This window comes from Phyllostomus hastatus, unplaced genomic scaffold (genome assembly GCF_019186645.2).
Source record: "Phyllostomus hastatus isolate PE091 unplaced genomic scaffold, TTU_PhHast_1.1 phas_contig_98, whole genome shotgun sequence".
NCBI lineage: Eukaryota > Metazoa > Chordata > Mammalia > Chiroptera > Phyllostomidae > Phyllostomus > Phyllostomus hastatus.
In genome coordinates, this window is record NW_025333999.1 from 5,002,268 (window position 1) to 5,023,737 (window position 21,470).

The window sequence follows — 21,470 nt, forward strand, 5'->3', positions numbered from 1 at the left end:
GGCGTCTAACGGTTTGCCGTCGCGCGTGCGCAAGATTGCCCAGCCCTGGACCTGCGGGGGCGTGGAGCGGTTGGCGACGCTCCCAGCGTTCCCCCTCCCCACTGGGAGCGAGGCGGGGACTCCCTAGAGTCCCGGGAAGACAGCGGGGACACGGAGTGCCACGCCCCTTGCCCTGGTCTTCATTTGAAGCCCCTCGACTCTTCACCTCTGGCCAATCGCAGCCCGCTCTGTCCTGAGCGTCGGCCAATGAGCGGCGCTCTTGGGTCGCTTCCGGCTACGCGCCCCGCTCGCCCCATCCCCACGACTCCCCGAGACGGGCGGGGCACGGGGGCGGGCGTCAGTCGCGGTGACGCGCGGCAGGCTGAGAGCCAATAGGAAGAGGACTGGGCGTTGATGGACGGGGCCAGCGGCCAGTGGCGAGGCACTGGCCGCACTTCCCGTCGGGGAGAGAGTGTAATATGGCGAAGACCTACGATTACCTGTTCAAGCTGCTGCTGATCGGGGACTCGGGGGTGGGGAAGACCTGTGTCCTGTTCCGCTTCTCCGAGGACGCCTTCAACTCCACTTTCATCTCCACCATAGGTAGCGGGGCCGGGGAGCGGTCGGGGGCGCCGGAGGCCCGGCCTGGGCGCGCCCTTGAGAGGCTGGAGTTGAGGGAGCGCCGGGCCGGACGGACCCAGGAATCTAAGAGGGTCCAGGCGTTCGAAGTGGGGGAAGAGCAGCGATCTCCGCCGCCTTTCGGGGCTTCCTGGGCCGGGGTGGGGGGCAACCAAGTGCCCATTTTGCAGGTGAGAAGACTGAGGCTCCAACTCTCAGCCCGCTCTTCAAGGAATATATGTTCTGGGTTGGGATCTTGGTGCCCCTCATCTCGTTCGGTCCTCACAGCAGTTCTTGACGTTGTTCTTTAGGGTCCGTGTCTTGCAGGAGTGAAACTGAGGCATGGGGAGTTAGCTGTGGAAAAGGGCCAGTGACATCTGACCTTATTAAGAATTTGCTGTGTGCCAGGTGCTATATAGATTCATTATCACACTCTCCAGTCCTATGTGTTAGGTCTGTTATGACCCCATCTCGCAGATGAGGAATTTGAGGCTCAGGGAGGGTTGGAACCTGTGCAAGGTCATAGTCTGCAGGTGGCAGAGATGGGATTTAAATCCATGTGTGTCTGAACACAAAACTGGCACAGCTGATCCACCTTGGAGCCAGGACTCTAACCCAGCTTTCTTTTGCTCTTTCCTCTGGAATACACAGGAGTTAAGCCCCTTCTCCCCCATGAGTGAATTTCTTCTAGGAGGAGTGGTGAGAGGGAGTCCAGAACCTTTCCCTGCCCAGCCTTCTATCCCACTTGGTCACAGTAGTGGCAAGTGACAGCTGCCTTCCCTGGGACCTGTCATCTCCGGGGAGATGCTTGATAAAAGCTTCAGTGAGAAACCAAAATCAGCTGCTGCCACAGACAGCTCTGACTTCCCTATCACTAAGCCCAAGACCAGTTGTCACTTTGCAGAACATCGTTTTCTGCAAGGGCAGCTCACCTTGTGGTTGAACAAGAATTGGCTTGTTGCTTTTCAGTTCCGACAGTCACAAAAGTGGAGCTCACTTCTCCCCATGCCACAGAGACAGCTGTTGCCCACACAAAAAGTTTTGACCTGGGTGTAACACCAGTCTCCGCAACCTTGCTGTGCAGTGGGGAAGTGGAAGAACAGTTGCCAAGCTCAGGAATTGTTTCTGGATGGAGAAAACCTAGGGAACAAGCTCTGCCTTAGGCCTGTGTAACTTGAACCCAATCAAGTTATCACCTGAACCCCACAATGAACTGTTCATTGCTCTCCTTCAGGAGCTGCACTTTGCAAAATAATTAGGTGCCAGGTGCAAAGTAGAGGATATCTTCATGCCTGATTTCCAGCTGTTGTTCACTCTTGAACAATCCACCTTTCTGAGCCTGTTTCTTCCGTTTAGAAGGCTCTCCGCCTTGTTTAGTGTCCTGGGTGGTTGAAGATCAAAACTATTCAATGAGTAGGAGGGTGTCTCCACTGCCCTGGGTGGTCAAGGGGAAGCAGAATGGTTCCTGTAGTGAAAGTGCTCCTCCCCAGGGCATAGGTGTTTCTGATTCCTTCCCTCCCCAACTCCAAGGTCAAACTTTGGGATAACCCTTGTGCCCCTACCAATCAGGAAGTGATGTTAACACCTGGCAGGCAGTGCGTCACTCTCAACTCTGATCTCAGTTTCCCAGTATCAGAAACTTCCTGTTCAGCACAAGCACTAGTAAGATCAATTCAGAGATGGGTTTTTTTGTTTGATTTCTGATTCTTGACCACAAAATCCAGGCTGGCAGTTCAGGGCTCTGAGGGGCTGGCTTCCACTTGTGGAAGAGACCATGACTTGGACAAGGTTACCTGGGAAGGTAAAGGTGGCACCTGAACCCAGGATCTCTATCTCCCTTCCACTCTGTTTTTTTCTTCCTGCTAGTCTGTGTCATCTAGGAATGTTTAATTTACTCTGACCTTGAAGTTACAGCCTCATAATTCTTAGGCCTTGTAAAGTTTATACTACGTAATTAAATTTGGTGTGTTAATAAAACTCAGGAGGAGAATAGGGCAGAGTGATGTGGGTCTCTGCCAATTGAGTGATACTTTTTTATTTTTTTATTTTTTTAAAGATGCTCATTTATTTTTAGACAGAGGGGAAGGGGGAGAGAAACATCAATGTGTGATTGCCTCTTGCACACCCCCAACTGGAGACCTGGACTATAACCCAGGCATGTGCCCTGACTGGGAATTAAACAGGTGACCCTTTGGTTCACAGGCTGGCACTCAATCCACTGAGCCACTCCAGCCAGGGCTAAATGGTGCTTCTTGATTCCATAGGTCCTGGTGTATCTGTGATGGGAAAGGGGGTATTTTAGGAAGGGGTGTTACTGGGCCATTTGATCTTGAAATGCAACTTAATGCATAAAGGGATTCTCCATTGGCACTGAGTATACCTCTGGGTGTTCTTTATAGATCAGGGATTAAGTGGCTGTTCATTTTTAGCCCAGATTACATTTTGCCAAACCCTGTTCTTATAGCTCCATCGATTGTGGTGTGTGAACTTGGCCTTGTGGCTACTGGAATTGGTTCTCCCCATCCTGGCTCAGCTCCCACCCCGGACCCCCTCAAGACCCTGTTCATTCATTTCTTCATGGAAATGGATGGCATAGGGGAAGGTGCTGTGTAAACCATGCAGCACCATGTAGATTCCATTACTCTTAATTCTTTCATTCAGCCATCTTTCCCTGATGCCTGCTGCATGCCAGGTGTCCACCTCGGTATGGAGGCAGGAGAGTGACTCGGATGAATCTGCGGGAAGCAGAACTGTCAGAAGGCCTGTAGTTAAGTTGTGTGTACAGGACTGCACTTCTAGGAAGTACATATTCAGCCTCTGCCACGCTGTCACTGGACACGTGGCCATAAAACTTTTGAGTCCCTCCCTTCCTGGAGCTTATGGTCTAGTGGGCACAATTTGAGTACAAGCTTATATTCTTTTCCCCAGAACAGATCCTGAGGTGGGCAGGGATGGAATTAGCATCACCATAGTGGCTTCCGAGGGTTCAAGTCAGTCAGGCCTGAGCCTCAAGGCTTCGCAGGCAGAGATTTAGAACAAATTCCCAGAGGCATCGGCTGGGTTTGACCATTTCCCTTCACACAGGCCATTTGATAAAGGCAGGTTTTGCTCCTGATGTTCATGGAACAAATAAGCAAATATACAGTGTCAGGGATAAGTGAGTAAAGAAGAAAAGCAGGTAGTAGAGAGAGAATGAGGGTGGTCAGGAAGGCTCCCCAGAGAAGGTGACTCGAACAAGGATCTGAGTGAAGGGGGGTGGGTAGCCAGGTGAGCATGGAAGGAATGACCATTCCAAGGGAGGGGAGAGTAAGCTTAAAAGCCTGAGGCCAGTGTATGCTTGGGATGGTTAGGAAACAGCTACATGGGTGGTGTAGCCAAGATGTGGCTGGAGAGGAGGACATGAGCTGTGGGTGCTGAGAGGGGACCAGGTTAGACAGGCAACTGTTTCACTTTTTCTGGTGCCGAGGGCATGGTGGGAAGTGCTGGGAAGGTGTTTTGGTGTTGTATAATGGTTTTATTGAGATACAATTCACAAACCATACAGCTCACCCATTTAAAGTGTATAATTTGGTGGCTTTTACTCGTTTCGCAGAGTTGTGCAACCATCACCACATTGACTCTAGGACAATTCATTATGCCAAAAAGAAACTCCAAACCCCTTAGTCATACCACCACCCTACCCTCCAACTCATGGGGCCCTATCTCCTCATTTCCCTCACAGCCCTGGCACCTGCTAATCTTTCTGTGTGTCAGTCTTTTGTTCCTTTTTGTGGCCAAGTAATATTCCACCGGGTGGATGGACCACATTTCATTTATCCACTTACCTATTGGCAAACCCACTGGAAGATTTGGAGCAGAGGTTAGCTTTGTGATGTGGTTGAGTTTGTGTTTTCAGAAGCCGGGGAAGGGACTGAGGGAGCAGTGGAAGGAGCCTGGAGAGCAGCCGAGGAGGCTGAGAGGTTGCCCTGGTCATGGGGGAAGGGATGGGTGGTACAGAGGAGGGCAGGGTCAGGAAAGCTTCTTGGGAGGTGATCTTAAATGGCTCTCAAAGGAGAAAAAAGTTTGCCAGGCTGATAGGTGGGCAGGGTGAGGACCACCGCAGATCAGGAACAGTATGTACAAAAGCTCGAGGCACCTGTATCAGCAGCATCTTGGGGCCCATTGCCCTGAGTGCTTGGAGGGCCCCAGGTGGGGGGTTGGGAAGCGTGAGTATCTGGCCTACAAAGGCTTTGCAGGGCCCACTCCTTGAGGCTACCTGTTGGGGAAGGGAAGAAAGCAAGGCTTTGGCATCTGAGCTACCTAGCTTTGCCCACCAGCCCTGCCAGCTGCTGGATTCACTCTGGGAAACTCCTGTCCACCCTCTGAACCTCAGCTGCCCCTTCCCTAAGAGGAGAAAGTTCTCCAGGTGCCTCCTGATTTGTTGAGAGGAGTTCATGGTCCTACATGCCCAGCGCTAGCTGTGCGGCTGTTCCCTGACAGGTTGGCAGCACCCACCTCAAATGCAACCTGGGAAATGGGCTGACAGTGATGTGCCTCTTTTCCTTTTTTCTTTCAGGAATTGACTTTAAAATTAGGACTATAGAGCTCGATGGCAAGAGAATTAAACTACAAATATGGTAAGAGTCATTGCCTTTACCTGGAAAGCACTACAAGTGAAGCCCCTGGTATCCCCTCCCACTCCTGTGAGCACAGCCTCATCTCTCTGTGCCCAGCCTAGACACTGCCTTCAGAAGCCTCACGAACTGTGCTCTGCGGGCTGCTAGGGCCCAGCGTCTGTGTCAGCACCTTCTGGGGACGTAGCTACAAGGCCCATTATCTCAGTGTTTCAGTGTGGGCACAGCCTGGGTCTGGGTTTTGGAGTGGACTGCTCCTGTTGAGCTTGGAGAGAGCCCCCTGTGCCCAGTGGTGCTGGGGGCTGCCAGGAGGGCAAGATGCCCCGACTAGCATTTCCTTCTGAGCCCATCGGCTCACTGAGGAAGGCCTGTGCCACTTCCTCTTTTCTCTCCAGGCCTCACTTCCTAACATGCAGATCTGAAACCCCAGAACCAAAAATAAGCTGAGGCTTGGCCCAATGGTGAAACTTGTTTCCATTCCACTCACCTGGACCTGACTTCTTTGCTGCATAAAATTAGAGAAGTGTGAGCCCCTGGCACTGATGCTGATCTGCAGCCCATACTCTGGGAGCTAGGGCTGACCTCAGGTGGAGGGAACCCTTGCGGCCACATCACTTGCAGGGAAGCATGAGCCCTGAGCAAAATGAAGTCATTTTTTTATAGGATGGTAGTGCCTGTGGGTGGGTGGAAGGGAGTGTCATGAGATGGACTGTAAAGCCACTCCCTTCCGGCTGCAGCTTGATCCCCCTCATCCTCAAACCTGAGGGCATGAGGATCACCCCAGCTTGTTCCACAGACCCCCTGGACTTCAGTGGTGGTCACCTCTGAATCTGGATGAAACCTAATGTGAGGGTTGGGTTTCCATGCCTGGCAGCTCTAGCCGCCTTGTCAGTTACAAACCATGCAAGTTTCCTCTGCTTAGAACTTGTGCTCCCCAGCAGCCTTGGGGCCCAAGTGACATGGTACCAGCAAGCAGAGTTTTGCTCTCCTTTCCTCCTGTCGTCTTGCTTCTGTTCTTAGCAATCTTGGTGAGGCTAGTGACTTTCTTAAAACTTCTAGACGAGGCCATGGTTGAAAACAAAATGATCAACCACAAATGTCACCTGCTGTTGGCGTCAGAAAGTCAGCTTAGTCCCACAGGAGGCTGAATCTAGGCCTGAAGAGCCCTCCCGGGGTGGTGGGTGCAGAGTCACAGGAGCATCCTTGGGCCCAGAGACAAAAGATTGTCCTGGCTCTGCCACCAATCTGTTAAATCAGCCTTTAAGCCAAGCAATGAATACCCTCCCTGCCAGGAGCTGAGCTGGGCACAGGCTCGTCTTACCCAGGTATCTCCTTCACATTGATGAGAAAAGACTTTCTCCGTGGCCTCCACTGAGGTGGTGTGGAAGCGCTTCCTGTGTCCTCACTGAGGTCACCCAGCTCAGCCCACCAATGAAGGCTGGGTTTCCATGCCACGTGATTAGCCCCTCTCCGAATTGTGGTCCCAGATTTTCACAAATAATAACATCCAGCCATGGCTCTTCTAGGGTGAATCCCTAGGAAACAGAGGTGCAGGAGAGGTGGCTCTGCTGTCTCCCCACTCCCACCCTCACCCCACCCTCCTGGGAGACATCAGCAGGTTCTTAACCCGTCTAAGTCACAGTTTCCCTCTGGGAGAACAGGGAGTGCTGCCCACAGCAGGACCGTGAATCAGTTGACCCAGGAGAAAGCCAAGCGTCCATCCGTGGGCAGCACATTAGGTAAATGCCCTTCATTCCCACTGTGACAACATCACTGATACGCCTTCTTCTCTTTAGGGACACAGCTGGCCAGGAACGGTTTCGGACGATCACAACGGCCTACTACAGGGGCGCAATGGTATGGGTTGGTGTTTATTGCTTTTAAGTCAAAGTGAAAGTCATTGCTTAGATACCAAAACCTGGCCATTTCTGAGGAGCCCCATGCTTTGCTCCTCAGTGGTCCTTGGTCCCGGGTTAGTTTTAGGAAGCGGCTGTGTGCCCCTCCCCCATATGCATAAATCCCCTTTTTGCTTCAGAGACAATGCAGGGTATAAGGAAATCTAATGCTTTGGGAACGAAGGAAAACGCAGGAGGCCGGTTTTCCCAGGTGAGGTCAGCGAAATCAGAGATGGCAAGCCCCAACATTTAGGAGTGTTCACTTGGCCCATGTCAGTCTATGGAATTCGCTACTGGAAACTTGAAGATGGTCCAAAAGCTGACTTGCTCTGGGCCGTGGGCCGTTACATTCATTGCCTGGGCCCAGTGTGGGGTGATGTGATCGGAAGACTGGTTCATCATCCCTCAAATATGTTTACTGAGTGCTTTCTCCAGGCCAGGCTTGAACTGGATGGATAGGGGGACCTGGAATGGGCCAGGGTCCTACCACGAGGGCTCTGAGCAGGTCATGGATTCGTGAGGCATGTACAGAGCAGAGCACTTGGGCCAGGGGGAACAGACATAGATCCCCGGGACCTGCCTCAGCAACCTGAGGGTCATCCTCTGAGCTCTGTCTCCTTACTTGCAAAGTGAAATGAGAACAGGACTATGACCCAGGCAGCTGGGAAGACAGATGGCCATCTCCCCATTGCCGTGCCCTTTCCACGGTACACCCTGTCATTTAACTGCAGAGACTCTGGTGTCCTCCATTGGGCCATAAGCTCCATGAGGGCAGGGCCAGGTCTCCGTCACTGCCAGATGCCCTGTGCCTGGGACTGTGCTGAGTAGGTGGTGGGGGCCCAGGAAATGCTGCGGACTGCAGGAATGAATGGAGGCATTAAGTATTTAGAGTGTCCCACACAGCATCTGAAACAATAGAAACTCAAGCACAAGGATTGCAACCTTAGCTCTCCTCATTAAAATTAATTTTCTAATTTTCCCCTCACCTTGCTGTGCTCTGGTGAGGCGGGGACCTCAGGGCACCAGGGTCCTGGGAGAGCTTCTGCTGTATGGCCTCAGGTAGGCTCTGTCCTTCTCTAGGCTGAAAGAACGCCCCTCTCGCCCCCTTCACAAAGCCCTGTCCTGTGCCTGGCAGTGGGCTAAGATCTCAGCCGTAATTCCCTGACTTCTTTGAGTGTGGGTGCCATGGCTGTTACACAGGTGGGGAAGCTGAGGCTTGGTGCCATTGCATGTCCAGCTTGAGTTATGCAGAGAGCACGTGGCTGGGCCAGTCCTAGCAGGCTCTCTCCCGCGCCCACATCTTTAGCCCACCCCTTACCAAGTTGGACTGGGCCATCTGTAAGAAGACTGGTCCTAAGACACTGTAACTTGTGACTCTCCTAGACCTGTACTAACCCATACAGAAGCCACTAGCCACGTGTGACTGTTTGAATTCAAGTCCGTTAAAATAGGAGATCCAGCTCCACAGTCTCACCGGCCATACTGCAGGTGCCCCAGCGCTGTGTATGGCCAGCAGTGATCTCATGGGACAGTGCAGAGAACAATTGCCACCATTGCTGCCCCATCTTGCTCTGTGTCTGTGTGATGCTAGACCATGAGGTCTCAAAAATGGGAGCATTGGCTGTCTGGTGTCCCATTTTGAGCTTACGAGCAGCTATGGGGAGCTCTGACCAGACAGGGGCCAAGAAAATGGTCACTGGGTGCCCCAAGGGGAGTTTCAGGGGGGACCTGGAATAGGATGACACCATGTTTTCCAGGTACTTCTCCTGTTTTCTGATAGAGAGCTCTATCCACTGCCCTCTTCACCCCCCGCCCCCTGACCTATAGGTAAAAATCCAGGACCTTGGGATCTCAGTACATGGTGCCAACTTAGTGGTGGCAGTGAGGCCTCTCAGCTGTCACAGTGGCCACTCCCCGGGTGAAAGGGTGAAAAGGCCTCACAACCCTGTGGCATTCTTGCCCCTGATGGCCAGAGTGAAGCTGCTGAGCGGAGACCCCTACTATGCTCAACTCACAGAGTCTGTCCCCATGTCTTCTGCTCATGCTGGCCTTGGCTGAGGCGAGGCAGACATCAAGTCCACTGAAGCCTCCTCTGAGGCCTCCCGGCAGTGGTCTCCATTCAGTTCCCCAGGAGACCCTGAATGAGGGCCCTGGATGGTGTTTTTGAGGGGCGGTGGCTGGATGTGAGGCCATTGTGCATATCCCTGAAGTCACAGTGGGGATTTGGAGTTGCTGTGGCTTTCTTGCCCTGTCTCTGTGGTATTACCACACACCCTCACCCCCGAGGTTCTCCGCCCAGTGCACACAGCTCGTGTTCTTATGCTGCAAATTCAGGCAGCCTAAGAGACAGCATCTTGGCCACACCAGGGGTTGTGGATGCAGAACTAGGCCCTGGAAGTGGGTAGTGTGAGAGAGTGGGGCAAGCCGACCTGGGCAGGATTGCTGAAGCCGTGTGGCTCAGAGGCTGGGTGCAGACATGGCACCACAGGCTGGTTTGCCATGGGCACCCTCAGGATGTCCAGGGCCACATGAGGACCAACCAGAGGTGGCCCTGAGCATTGCTTGGTCCTGAGGAGGACCTAGAGAGGTTCCTCACAGGAGCTAGGGTCATCAGCTGCCTCAGGGTTGGCCCCACCTGGGCTTGAATCTTGAAGGTCATTTCTCTCTGTACCTTAGTTTCCCCCCTAACAAATGGGGCCATTTGCCCCTCCCAGTGATGGTGAGATCAGGGGATCAGGTGCAGGCAGGGTCACTCTGTGGCTCTTTGGGGACCCATGGCCTGTACTCAGGCCCCACACACTAGTTATGGAACCACCAGGCCTCAGTGCTGCCGGCTCTGCACTTGCAGCCCCCACTCTGGTGGGGTTGCTGGAAGGCACGAGGTGGTCAGGATCAGGCCACCCAGGGGTCAGACCCCAGTTGTGCCCTTTACTCTTGTGGGACTAGAGACAAGGATCTAGCCCTGTCACCCCACAGCCTCGGGTTCCCCATCTGCAGAGTGGGGATGTTGGGACCACCTGATCCAGGCCTGTGAGGCTTCAGGGGGACCTCTCTGCAGTGTCCTGGCCTGTGGGAGGTACCAGATGCAAGGCAGTTTGGGGGGCACCCAGGGAAGGCTGCATTGCCTGAACCCGGAGGGTGAACTGGGCTAGGGCAGGGGGAAGAGTGAGGGTATGGAGGAAGACAAGCACAGCGGAGAGCTGGCATGCGGGAGCAGGCCCAGCGTGCCCGGGCCATGGAACACTGTATAGGATGGGGAGCTGTGAGATACCTTACCCTGCCTACAGTGAGAAGTCAGCAAGGTTGTTTGTGAGCATAGGATTGGTGGGGTCTGGTCTGTGGGGTGAAGGGTCACCTTGGTAGCTGAGGGGTCAGGACTAGAGCCTGGGAGACCAGGGATAGGCTGGTTCTGAAGCCAAGCTGAGGAAGAGAGGAGGGAGTTGTGGGGAAGGGTGTCATGTCAAGGTCCCTGCTATGTCAAGGTCCCTGCTGCGCCCCCTATGCGGGGTATCCCCTCAGAGAACTTGCAGCTTGTCCAGAGCATACCATTGTCTCCCCCGCTCAGGGCATCATGCTGGTCTATGACATCACCAACGAGAAGTCCTTTGACAACATCCGGAACTGGATTCGGAACATTGAGGAGGTAAGGCTTGAATGCCCATTCACAAATGGAAACTTCCCACTGGCCCTCTCCTTGATTCTCTCACCCTGGAGCCCCCTGGTTTACAAATGGGGTTATTGAGGCACAGAGACACCCACAAGGAACTTGTCTAGAGCAGGAACTAGAGTCCAGGCAGTTGGCCCTAGAGTCCACGCTGGCCTAGGCCTGGTCACAGTGTCTTGAGAGCCCATCTCCCCATCTGGGCTGTTTGGTGTGGTGGTGTCTTCATGGTAAGAGGAGTGCCATACCTGAGCTCTTAGTCACTGTGAGCATTTGGTGCTTTCTGGAAAAGGAAGGTTCTAGAATTGGTGTTCCCTTATCTTTGGAGGGTGTGGTGAGAAGCTGTATCAGGTGTACTTTGAGCCACAGTAGGGTGGGCGTGTGAGCTGGTGTGAGCTGCCAATGCTCGGGCCCGCAGCACTTGAACCACAGCTGGCTCAAAAGGAGACCTTGAACCATGACGGGAGGGGAAGGGCCAGCCCCAGCTCTGTCTCCCAAAGCCAGTGTTGTCCCTTTCCTGCTCCCCATAGAGTTTATCTCTAAAGCCTTGAACAAAGGTGCTGGCAGATTTTGATGACTCACCAGGTGGGGCGTGGGCCTGAAATATGGCCAGAGGACTTTCCCCTCCAGGATAGCCACAGCAGGTCACAGTGACAGTGACGGTAACTGTTAGCCCTGCAGTGACAAGGAGTTGCACTGGGCCTCCTCCCCATCAATTCGCATTTGCCATCAGTGGCTGTGCCTGGCTGAGAAGGAAGAGCTGCCCACGCTCATGGTGGTCTCTGTGGAAGCTCCCGCCAGCGAGAGGGCCTTCTAGTTGACAGGACATTAGGCAGGGAGCCGGGTTGGGCATTTGAGTGAGATCAGGTCTGAGCTGCAGCAAGAATAGGGTCCTCTCCGGTGCCTCAAGCCTTCGGGAAGCCAGGGCCACTGGGCTGAAGAGGGGATGGAAAATTGGACAGATGTGCCGTTTTCAGCTGTGAGGTCAGAGTTAAGGGATTGCCAAGTGATGGCAAAGCACCCAGGGCTGTGCCACCCCAGGCGTGGCCCAGTTCCAGAGCCCAGAGAGGGTGAGCTGGAGTGAGGCAGAAGCTCCCAGAACAGCAGCTAGGGCTCACAGCAGAGGAGCCTGGAAGGAAGAGGGAGGTGAGCGGTGGGACCTCCTGTAGACCCCATCAGGAGCCCAGGGACAGACATGGGAGCCTGGCTGATGGAGCCCATGAAGAAGCCACCCTCAGCGGCCATGGTCAGAGAAGCAGCCAGAACCCCATGCTTGGCCCTGGCATTGGCTGGGTGGGTGACATGGGACAGGCCAGTCAGCCTGAGTTTCAGCTTGTCATCTGCACAAGAGTGTACCTCGAAGTCCTGACCCCACCACTCTGTTTCGGGGGTCAGGCCACAGGTAGGTCTGTGAGCCAGTCTAAGGGCACCTCTCACGTCCTCTGCCTGTCTCTCCCCCAGCATGCCTCTGCAGATGTTGAAAAGATGATACTTGGGAACAAGTGCGACGTGAACGAGAAGAGACAAGTGTCCAAGGAACGGGGAGAGAAGGTGGGTGTGGTGGCTGGCTTGGGCCTTGCACTGTCAGGCACCTCAGGCAGGCGGACCTTGGGATTTGGGGGTTCCCTGCATGGATGCCAGCCCTTCCTTGCCGCACAAGGCTCCCCAGTTGCTTTCTAAACTCCTCAGAATATTCATAAGCATAAGGTGGCCTACCATCTTCACTTGTCCAAGATTGGGAGTGGGGTCCAGGTCACAGGACTTTGCCAGGCAAAAGGGTCGCCCCAGTGGGGCCCGTGCCATGGGAAGAGAGTGTAGAGAGCACACGCCCAGCTAGGCCTAAGGCTAAGACTGGGAGCGGTGAGGGCTTCTAGGCTGTGCTATGCCTGTTCCTGCATGGTGTCTCACAGGGACCCATTGAGGCCACGGGAAGCAGAGGATGGAGCCATGGTTGGAGCCAGGCCTCCTCTGCTGTCCTGCCAGGGATAGTCACCACCTGCTGTCCATTCCAGGGAGCAAACTGATAGCCCCCAGCCCATCCCTATTGCTGTTTCCCCCTTAGGGTACTTCCTGGGGGTAGGGGGCACCTAGTGGCTGACGTGAGTGTGTGTATGTGTGCGTATATGTGTCTCCCTCCCTCACAGCTGGCCCTGGACTATGGCATCAAGTTCATGGAGACCAGTGCGAAGGCCAACATCAATGTGGAGAACGTGAGTCCCAGGCCCACAGCACCAGCCCCTTGAGGCTGAGGGTCAGGCTACAACCTCCAGGGAGTCTGGCTATGGACTGTGGGCTGCCGTGTTGGCCATCTGTCCAAGAGGCACTTCCTGGACAGGGCCATATGCTAGGCCCCTTGATGTGCCCAGCCAACCCTGGACTGCTGTTCCTTCCCCCACTGCCCATGTGTTCTGATGTCAGCAGGTGCAGGCCGCAACTGGGCACCTGGGACATTATCTCACTGGCTCTTGGGAGCCCTGGGAAGCAGACAGGGCTTTGCAAATGGTGAAACTGAGGCTCAGAGAGTCCCAGCTGGCTGGTACCCAGGCCCAATTTCGCCTAGATGCTCTGGGCTATGCCACCCACACAGACAGGTCCCGGACACAAGCCCAGACAAAGTATAGAGTCCTGGCCAAACCTTGGCCCAGGCCATCCTCTCCTCTCTACAGACAACACCAGCCTTGCAGCTGACCTGCCTTCCCCTTCGTCCCGCCACCTTGGTGATCTTTTTAAAATGGATTATGTATATCACTCCCAACCTCAGCCTCCCACACCCGGCCTAGAAGGCCCTCCCTAGCAGCCCCCAGCCGTGTGTGCAGCCCACAGATCAGGCCTTGCCCACTGCTCCATCTCAATCCCAGGCCAACTCCCAGCCTTCACTTATGGTCCCTTACCTCGCACCCCCTTTTCCATCAGGGCCTGGCCCAAGTGACCCTTCCCCAAGGAAGCCTCCACCTTCCTCAGACCCTTAGGCCCACCGCTTTGGATCCCCAGCACCCCTAATCCTGCCTTCCACGACAGAACTTCCATGTCACAGGTGTTTGCTGAGGCTCCGCCCTTCCCACCAAAGCAGGAGCCCCTCGAGTGCAGGTGCTGAGGCCAAGTCTCTTCTGTCTGAGGTCCGGGGGATAGAGTGTGGCTTATGAGTATTCATCGACAGAACAGGTGAGGGAGGGGAGAAGGGGTTAGGAGGCTGCAACAGAGGCAGCAGCCAGGGGTCAGGCCAGCTTGAGCCTTCGCCATCCCTGGAAGACAACTCTTTCGCCCCAGCCCAGCCCTTCCAGGCCTTTGTCAGGCGAGGACCCAAAATGAAGCTTGCTGGCCAAAGAGCTGTTTGACTTTCTCCCTGCTTTGCCCCTGACCATCAGAACAGGGGCAAAGCAAACAGGCAGGGCACGGGAGTGAAGGACAGGTTCTCCTGCAGGATCCTCCCAGATTGACCAGTTAACCTCTGGATGCCTTGGGTCCAGTCACTCGGTCCCTCCGAGCCTCAGTTTCCTCCCTGACCTATCAGGGGCGATCCACCTCCCAGGGTTGTTGGCTCAGGAGAGGTGGTAGTCTTGGCAGGTGGGAGTAGGAGATGGGGCTGGACAGGTGCAACAGCCGCCCCACTGTCCCACCATACCCATTCCGCGGTGGTGCCCTGGAACCAGCAAGCTCCCATCTGCTTCCTGCTGATGGGGCTTTAACAACATGCTTACTCCACAGGCATTCTTCACTCTCGCCAGAGACATCAAAGCAAAAATGGACAAAAAATTGGTGAGTTTGTGTCCTTTTGATCCCCGAATGGTTCCCTATTGGAGCCTGCGTCAGTGGTGTGACTCAGCCCCGGGCAGCTCCAGTGTTTGAGGGCCCGGCCGGGCCCAGTAGGGTGTGGCTGGGAAGGGGGCAGAGGCAGCAGGTGTGGCTGGGGCCCTGGCTCCCAGACGTTCCCATGCACTGTGTTCTTCCTCTGGAGCCCAGAGCTGCTCAGCTCCAAGCTTTGTGCAAGCAGACAAGGCCCTTCCTGCCAGGTGCACTGGCTAGCAGGGGACATGTGGCCTTTTTTGTCCTGCATCTGTCCTGATGAGTCTGGTAGATTGATAGCCTTTATCCCCCTGCCAGCCCCAGATTTTTCAGCTTGTGACAGTCTACAACTTTTAGGGGGTCCCAGGGCTGTGAGACCTCTAGAAGGTCCTGTCTGGATGCTTCCCATCCACCCTTCCATTTATTTCTGGCTTTTTTGCTCGCCCCACGGGCATTTCCTAGTCCTTAACAGCCGGCATAATCAGTGCTGGTGTGGTCACTGCGGGTGTGTTTGGCGCCTCAGTGCTGCCGTGAGTGTTGTGTGGGAGCCTCATCCCAGTGGCTGCTCTTTCCTCGCCAAGTGCTGCTGCTCCACAGTGCCCTCCTTGTGGCTGGTTCAGGTCTCGTCACGTAAGAGTGCACGTACTCGTACAACACGAAATGCCATTCAAGTAGGTGCCAACCAATTTAAAACGGATGTACTTTCATAACTCTCAGATACCAGGAGTTGAATCTTAAGTCACAAGGTGGATTAAATAGCAGCTTTTTGGCCAAAATGGAAAACAGCCTGAGTAAAACAATATGCTTTTCTTACAGAGATTTTCCTCACAACTGTGATTTTCTTTTCCCTTGAGTACAGTGGTACCATTCTGCTTCTGAACGATCCTTCTGACTTACTTCTGCCCATCGATGGTGGGACTCAGTGTCACAGTGGCACTGCCCAGGCCCCTGGCGCTGGCCTGTTGATCGCCTCCAGAGTGTGCCACGGCCTACTAGGGCACGTGGTCCCTGCGACTTCTCTGAATGGATTGCAAATCACCGACAGTTAAATTTCTGTCGATTTCCTGCCACCTTTGTGTTTATATTTAGCATTGCAGCCCCATACTATTTTATATCTCTCTTATCCCTAACATACAACATTGTGTAAGTGTGAGGTGTACGATGTTAGCTTGATACTTTAACATATTGCAATATTATTATCCTGGTAGTGTTAGCTTACATCTCTAACCACATCACATAATTATTATTTCTTTCTTCTGTTGAGAACAATTAAGGTCTAGTTTCTTAGCAACTCTGAAGTTTAAAATACAGTACTGTTGACTCTAATTACAGTGCTGTTCATTAGATTCCCCAGGACTTGTTTATCTACCAGTTACAAGTTCATGTTTATCTTTTTCATTGCGGATACAGCCAGCTCTACCCACCCACATCTTCCTCTTGAAAGTGTCAGAGAAAGCTGGGCTCTGCCCGTGCCCACCCCGCCCCCAGACCCCTGGCATTCTGCCCCCCTGCCTCACTGCACTGAGGGCAGACTCGGAACGCCGCGCCAGGCCGGGCCTCGTGCTCTGGCTGCTGCCACTCACTTCACCTTGTCACCCTCCCGTTTCCCGGGTGCCCCCTGTGTGCCAGCCATGCTGGCCTTTTCTTGTTCCTTTTTTTTTTTAAGATGGGGTATCAGCTTTATTTTTTTTAAGGTTTTATTTATTTATTTTGGGGGGTAGGGCAGAAAGAGAAGGAGAGAAATGTCAGTGTGTGGTTGCCTCTTGCATGTCCCCTATTGGGAACCTGGCCCACAACCCAAGCATATGCCCTGATTGGGGAATTGAACCGGCAACCCTTTGGTTCACAGCCCATGCTCAATCCACTGAGCTACACCACCCAGGGCCCCTTTCTTGTTCTTGGAGCACCCCATGTTTATTTGGGCTTCTCCCCCCCCCCACCTGGGGTACACTCCCATTATTAGTTTCCTAGGGCTGCCGTAACAAATTCCCTTAACAGACTTCTTGGCTCATCCCACACACGTTCCTTACCTGCATGTCCTAGAGGCCAGGTGTCTGCAGTGGGTCTCGGTGGACTCAGATCAGAATGTCAGCAGGGCTGAATGCATCTCTGGGGGTTCCAGGAGAGAAGCCATTTCCTTGCCTGGCAGCTTCTAGAGGGCACTGCATCCCCAGCCCTAGAACCACCTCCTCCATCCTCAAAGCCAGCCACCCAGCATCTCTCTGGCCCTGCTTTCATCATCACCTCTCTTTCTTGGACCACAGCTGAGGTTCCTCTGCATTTGAGGATTCACGGAATTAGAGAGGCTCACTTGGATGGTCCAGCTTGCTCTCCCCATGTCACCTTAGTTGCATCTGCAAAGTCTCTCTTGTCATGTCAGGTACCATACTCACAGGTTCCAGGGATTAGGGTGCAGACATCTTTGGGGGCCGTTACTTTGCTGAACTGTCCCAGGTGTCACTTCCTCACCGTGTGAGATCTCTGCTATCTTCAACAGGTCTCTGCGCACCCCCACCCCTTGCCCTGCCATTCTCATTCCTCACCATAGTGGGAAATCACTTTCTTGTTTTCCTGCATAATTTCCATCTCCCCCATACAGTGTGAGCTTCCCAAGGCAGGGGGCTCGTTTGCCACTGTAAGCCCAGTGCCCACAAGAGTGTCTGACACAGCATAGGCGTTCAAGAGTTACTATTAGTAAACTCAGGTTTTGCCTAAGAGTTGAAAGATGACAAAGAATTAGTCAAAGAAAGGGGTTGGGGGGCTGAACCTTTCCAAACAGAGTGACATGGTGAAAATAGGATTTCCATTCCCAGAGTTGGCAGGGACCAGATCCCAGAGGCCTAGAATGCAGGGTGACAGATTTGGGGCAGTCTCTCTGATAACAGGGGCACTGGTGTGTTTTCAGCAAGGCCTGAGTGGACAGAGTTAGGATTTCTGGTTTATATCACCTGCAGCAGAGTGGAAGGTAGACCGGGGGAGAAGTGGTAAGCCAGAGCCTTAGCATAGAGACATGGAGACCATCTAGGTGGGAGTGGTATTGAGACCTTGAATTCAGTGCCTCCACACCCCCAAATTCCAAGGGACAGAGTCTGCTGCCCCTTGGCTGCCTCACTGGTGGGGGTAGAAGGCGAGAATGGTGGGTGAATGGAGAGAAGGACATAAAGGAAAGAGTGAGATGGGTGAATAGATGGGAAGGCATTGGGGAGGGTGGGTGGACAAGTGATTGGTAGATGGATGGGTTGGAAGGGTTGGTGTAGTAGAAAAAAGTATACCCAGGTTTGTGAAAGATGAATTGTCATTTGGGAGCAACAGTTGGGTAGATGGAGGGCAGGAAGTGGTGGTCGGATGGGTAGGTGGGTGGAAGGGAATGGACAAGTGTGCAGTTGATAGGAAGCAAATGGATGGATAGCAGGAAGGGAATGGATGGGTGGTTTTTTGGAGGGGAAGGAGGAATCAAGATGGATAGATGGGTGGTTGGAGGGGGGATGGATTCATTGATGGTTGGGTGGATGGATGATGAGTGGGAGGGGACGGGTGGACTTGCAGGTGGTTGGTTGTTACGAGGCATAGTGCTGACGCTGAGCCATAATCTCATAAAACCTCTTGTGACTTCAGGAAGGCAACAGCCCCCAGGGGAACAACCAGGGAGTCAAAATCACACCAGACCAGCAGAAGAAGACCAGCTTTTTCCGATGTGTTCTTCTGTGAGGAACGCCGCCTTACTCTGAGCCTTGCTCGGCCGAGCTGACTGTGCCTGCCCTGAGTGAGCCCTCATCAGCTGGGCCCCCCCCCCCCCACGCCCCTGTTGCGGCCACTGGGCCCAGGGCCACCAGAACACAATTGAGAAATTGTTTATTTTAGTAACTGTCCGATCTTTTTCAACTTTGGAGATGGAGTAAGTTAAGAATTTGCTATTTTTCCTGCAACGTCTGCCAAACTGGCCCACACATTGTATACCTGGAGAGAAAGCTGGAGACAACATGACCGTCAGCGATGACCAGCGTGGTGGGTGTCCGTCTCTGGGCCGTGACATAACTAAAATCCCACTGCAGAGCCTGTCCACATCTCCCACCACAGAAGCGAGGTCCCCAAAGGCCAATGATGGTCCCAGGAGTGCTTCAGTGTGGCGGCCCGCACGAGGCCCGGGAGCACCCACCAGCACGTCTGACGCCCACTGTCGCCTTTTCTCTGTCGTGGACAAGTGACAAACACTGTTATGTTTCCCTTTTCTCCCTCCCTCTTTTTGACTCTCAAACCAAAGGGAAGCACAAATTAAGGAAATTCTGTGTAAAGCATTCAGAAGGAAGGAGGCATGGAGGGGCCTTCCCTGTGCGCTGCAGCCTTCTCTGGCTGTGGTCCCACCAGGCCTCGGGCGCGGTTGGCAGGCCTCTCAGCAGTCCCCATCTGATCACCGAGGGGACACCGTGCATCCCACGGGTGACCCTGAAAACACAACCACATACCATCTACCCACAGTCGGGGGCTCGCCTGGCAGCCACCAGCAGCCCCCACTTCTCTTCATCCTCCCTCAGTCTCCAAATCAGATGTTCTTTCTAGCTGAGATTTTTATTTTTCCAGATCTGTAGTGCCATGAAGTGATTCTGTCTTTGGTTTCCAGCAGCAGACCCAGGCGACCAGGGACACGTGTGCACCTGTGGCTGGACGTGGCTCAGAGCATGCAGCGTCCCTGGCCACAGAACTGTCTGGGCTGGTTTTCAACTGCTGTCACTGGTTCTGTTTTGACAGCTCTGCCTTCCCGTAGAGAGTACACAATTGAGACCAGGTCTGAGGGGTGTCACTAGGGAGCCTTTATATTTCTTTTTTTTATCCCCCATCTCAAGCTGCTGTCCACCTAAGCCGTTGGCATCATAATTTCTTTTTTGAATTAAAAACCAATGTACCAGCCATAGTCTGCTGTTCCCTGGAATCTCTTAACGTTCTCTGTTTACACCAATAAACGCACTTAAGGATAACAGTTAATTAAAGCTCATTTTAAAGGTCACAGGTTTTTATATCCACAGTTAACCTGCAGGTAGACAGACTGTCCAGGCGTGGGGTAGCGAGTTCGCAGAGTGCCCGTTACTTAAAACAGGCCAGGCCAGCCGGGGCCTCGGGTCTGGACAGGATCAAAGTAGAGGTGGTGAGTACCCCAGACTCTGAGGAGATGACACTACAGGAGACTGGCTTGGAAAATTTAGTTACCTAGCCCTGCCTCCACCCCACAGGAAAAGGGGACCCTGCTCTCAGCACCATTTGGGCGTACTACGTCCCATGCTGGACCTGCTCAGTCAGGATTCGGCCCCACGATGCCACCAAATTCTCATCTTGGTCTCTGTTGGACTCCATTTACCATGTTACATGCTCAGCTCTGAGACCCCTTTCTCACCTCTTGGGAGCACTGCCCTCCCCCATCCCTGAGGTCTTGTGACCTGTGGCTTCTGGCACATGGCTGGGCCGTCTTCCTGCCTCTTCCCTAGACTGGCCCGTGGGTTCCTTCCACTGTTGGGGTCCCCAAGACCACCCCCAGGTCAGTGGTTCACTGGGCCCCAGCACATAGCTGATGTACTACAGCCAAAGGACACAAAGGGAAACGGGCTCAGGAAGAGGGCGTGGAGCCGTGTCCAGAGGAGACCAGGTGCCGACCTCCAGGGGTCCTCTGTGTGAGGGGTCACATTTGATTCCTCCGTCACCAAGCTGTGACAAGTTACGTGAAGTGTTCGCCCAGGGCACGCAAGGTTTTTGTGGGGGTTTTTAATTGATTTTAGAGATGAAGGAAGAGAAAGAAAGGAACATTGATTAGTTATTCCACTTATTTATGTATTCATTGGTTGATTCTTGTATGTGCCCTGACCAGGGATCAACCCACAACCTTGGCGTATATCGGGACGGCACTCTAACCAACGGAGTTACCTGGCCAGGGCCCAGCACCCAGAGTTTTATCTGGGCTGGTTACATAGGCACCTCTGCCTGGTGTGTACCACAGTTTTAGCAGCTTGGGAAGAAAGCAGGTGTTCAGCCAAACCACATCATTTGTACAACACAAACTTAGGCGTAGCGATGAGCCACTCCTCACATAGGGGAGGTTCTACTTCAGCTAGGGAACTTGACCAGCCAAGTTCCTGAATGCCAGCCAACGGCCAGCCTGGCCAGCAGGTCTTCAGACCTGCTGGTGACTTCTACACCCCAGATCCAGCCCAAACCCCGGTCTAAGCTCCATACTCCCATGTTTACCTGCCTGCTGTCTATTCCAATTCTGATGTCCAATCACCATAAACATTACACAACCAAGAAAGATGTGCCCTGTATCAGTGGTCCCAGTGAACCACTGACCTGGGGGTGATCTTGGGGACCCCAACAGTAGCCAAGAAACATGCCCTGTAACCTCCCCCCATACCCCCATTGGAGCCAGTACCCACTGTACCTCTGTCCCAGCCTTCCCCCTTTGTCCTTTAGTCTGTTGTTGAAATATTCTCAAGAAATAGAAATCAGCCCTGGCTGGTTAGCTCAGTTGGTTAGAGCATCATCCTGATACACCAAGGTTGTGGGTTTGATCCCCACCCAGGGAACATACAAGAATCAACCAATGAATGTATAAATGATGGAACAAGGAATCAACGTTTCTCTGTCTCTGAAATTAATTAAAAAAAAAATAAATCAAATGGTGTCACCCCCCAACTCACCTTCCACCATGGGCCACGAGCTCCTGCATGCTATGGCCCTGCCCCCCTCTTCCCTTTTCTCTGCCACCCTCCCCTGGCTCACCTCACCCCAGCCCCTGCACTGCTTTCCTCTCCTGCTATACCCCAAGCTCACTGTGGCCCCTGATGACGGCCACTGGCCTGCAGTCTCTGCGGCATTGTGCATGAGATACAAGACAAATTCACACAGACCACAGAGTCCTGGTGGAGGAAAACGGTCGGC

General features: G+C 53.6%; 1 protein-coding gene across 1 annotated transcript; it reads left to right on the forward strand.

Moving 5' to 3' along the window:
• The first annotated feature begins 422 nt into the window (after positions 1-422).
• On the forward strand, positions 423-19,458 carry RAB8A (RAB8A, member RAS oncogene family). Its single transcript, XM_045853380.1, has 8 exons — positions 423-582; positions 5,153-5,213; positions 7,007-7,067; positions 10,671-10,748; positions 12,228-12,317; positions 12,911-12,976; positions 14,472-14,522; positions 18,165-19,458. Exons 1-8 carry the CDS (start codon positions 459-461, stop codon positions 18,255-18,257), a joined length of 624 nt encoding a protein of 207 aa, XP_045709336.1. The 5' UTR covers positions 423-458; the 3' UTR covers positions 18,258-19,458.
• Positions 19,459-21,470: the final 2,012 nt, after the last annotated feature.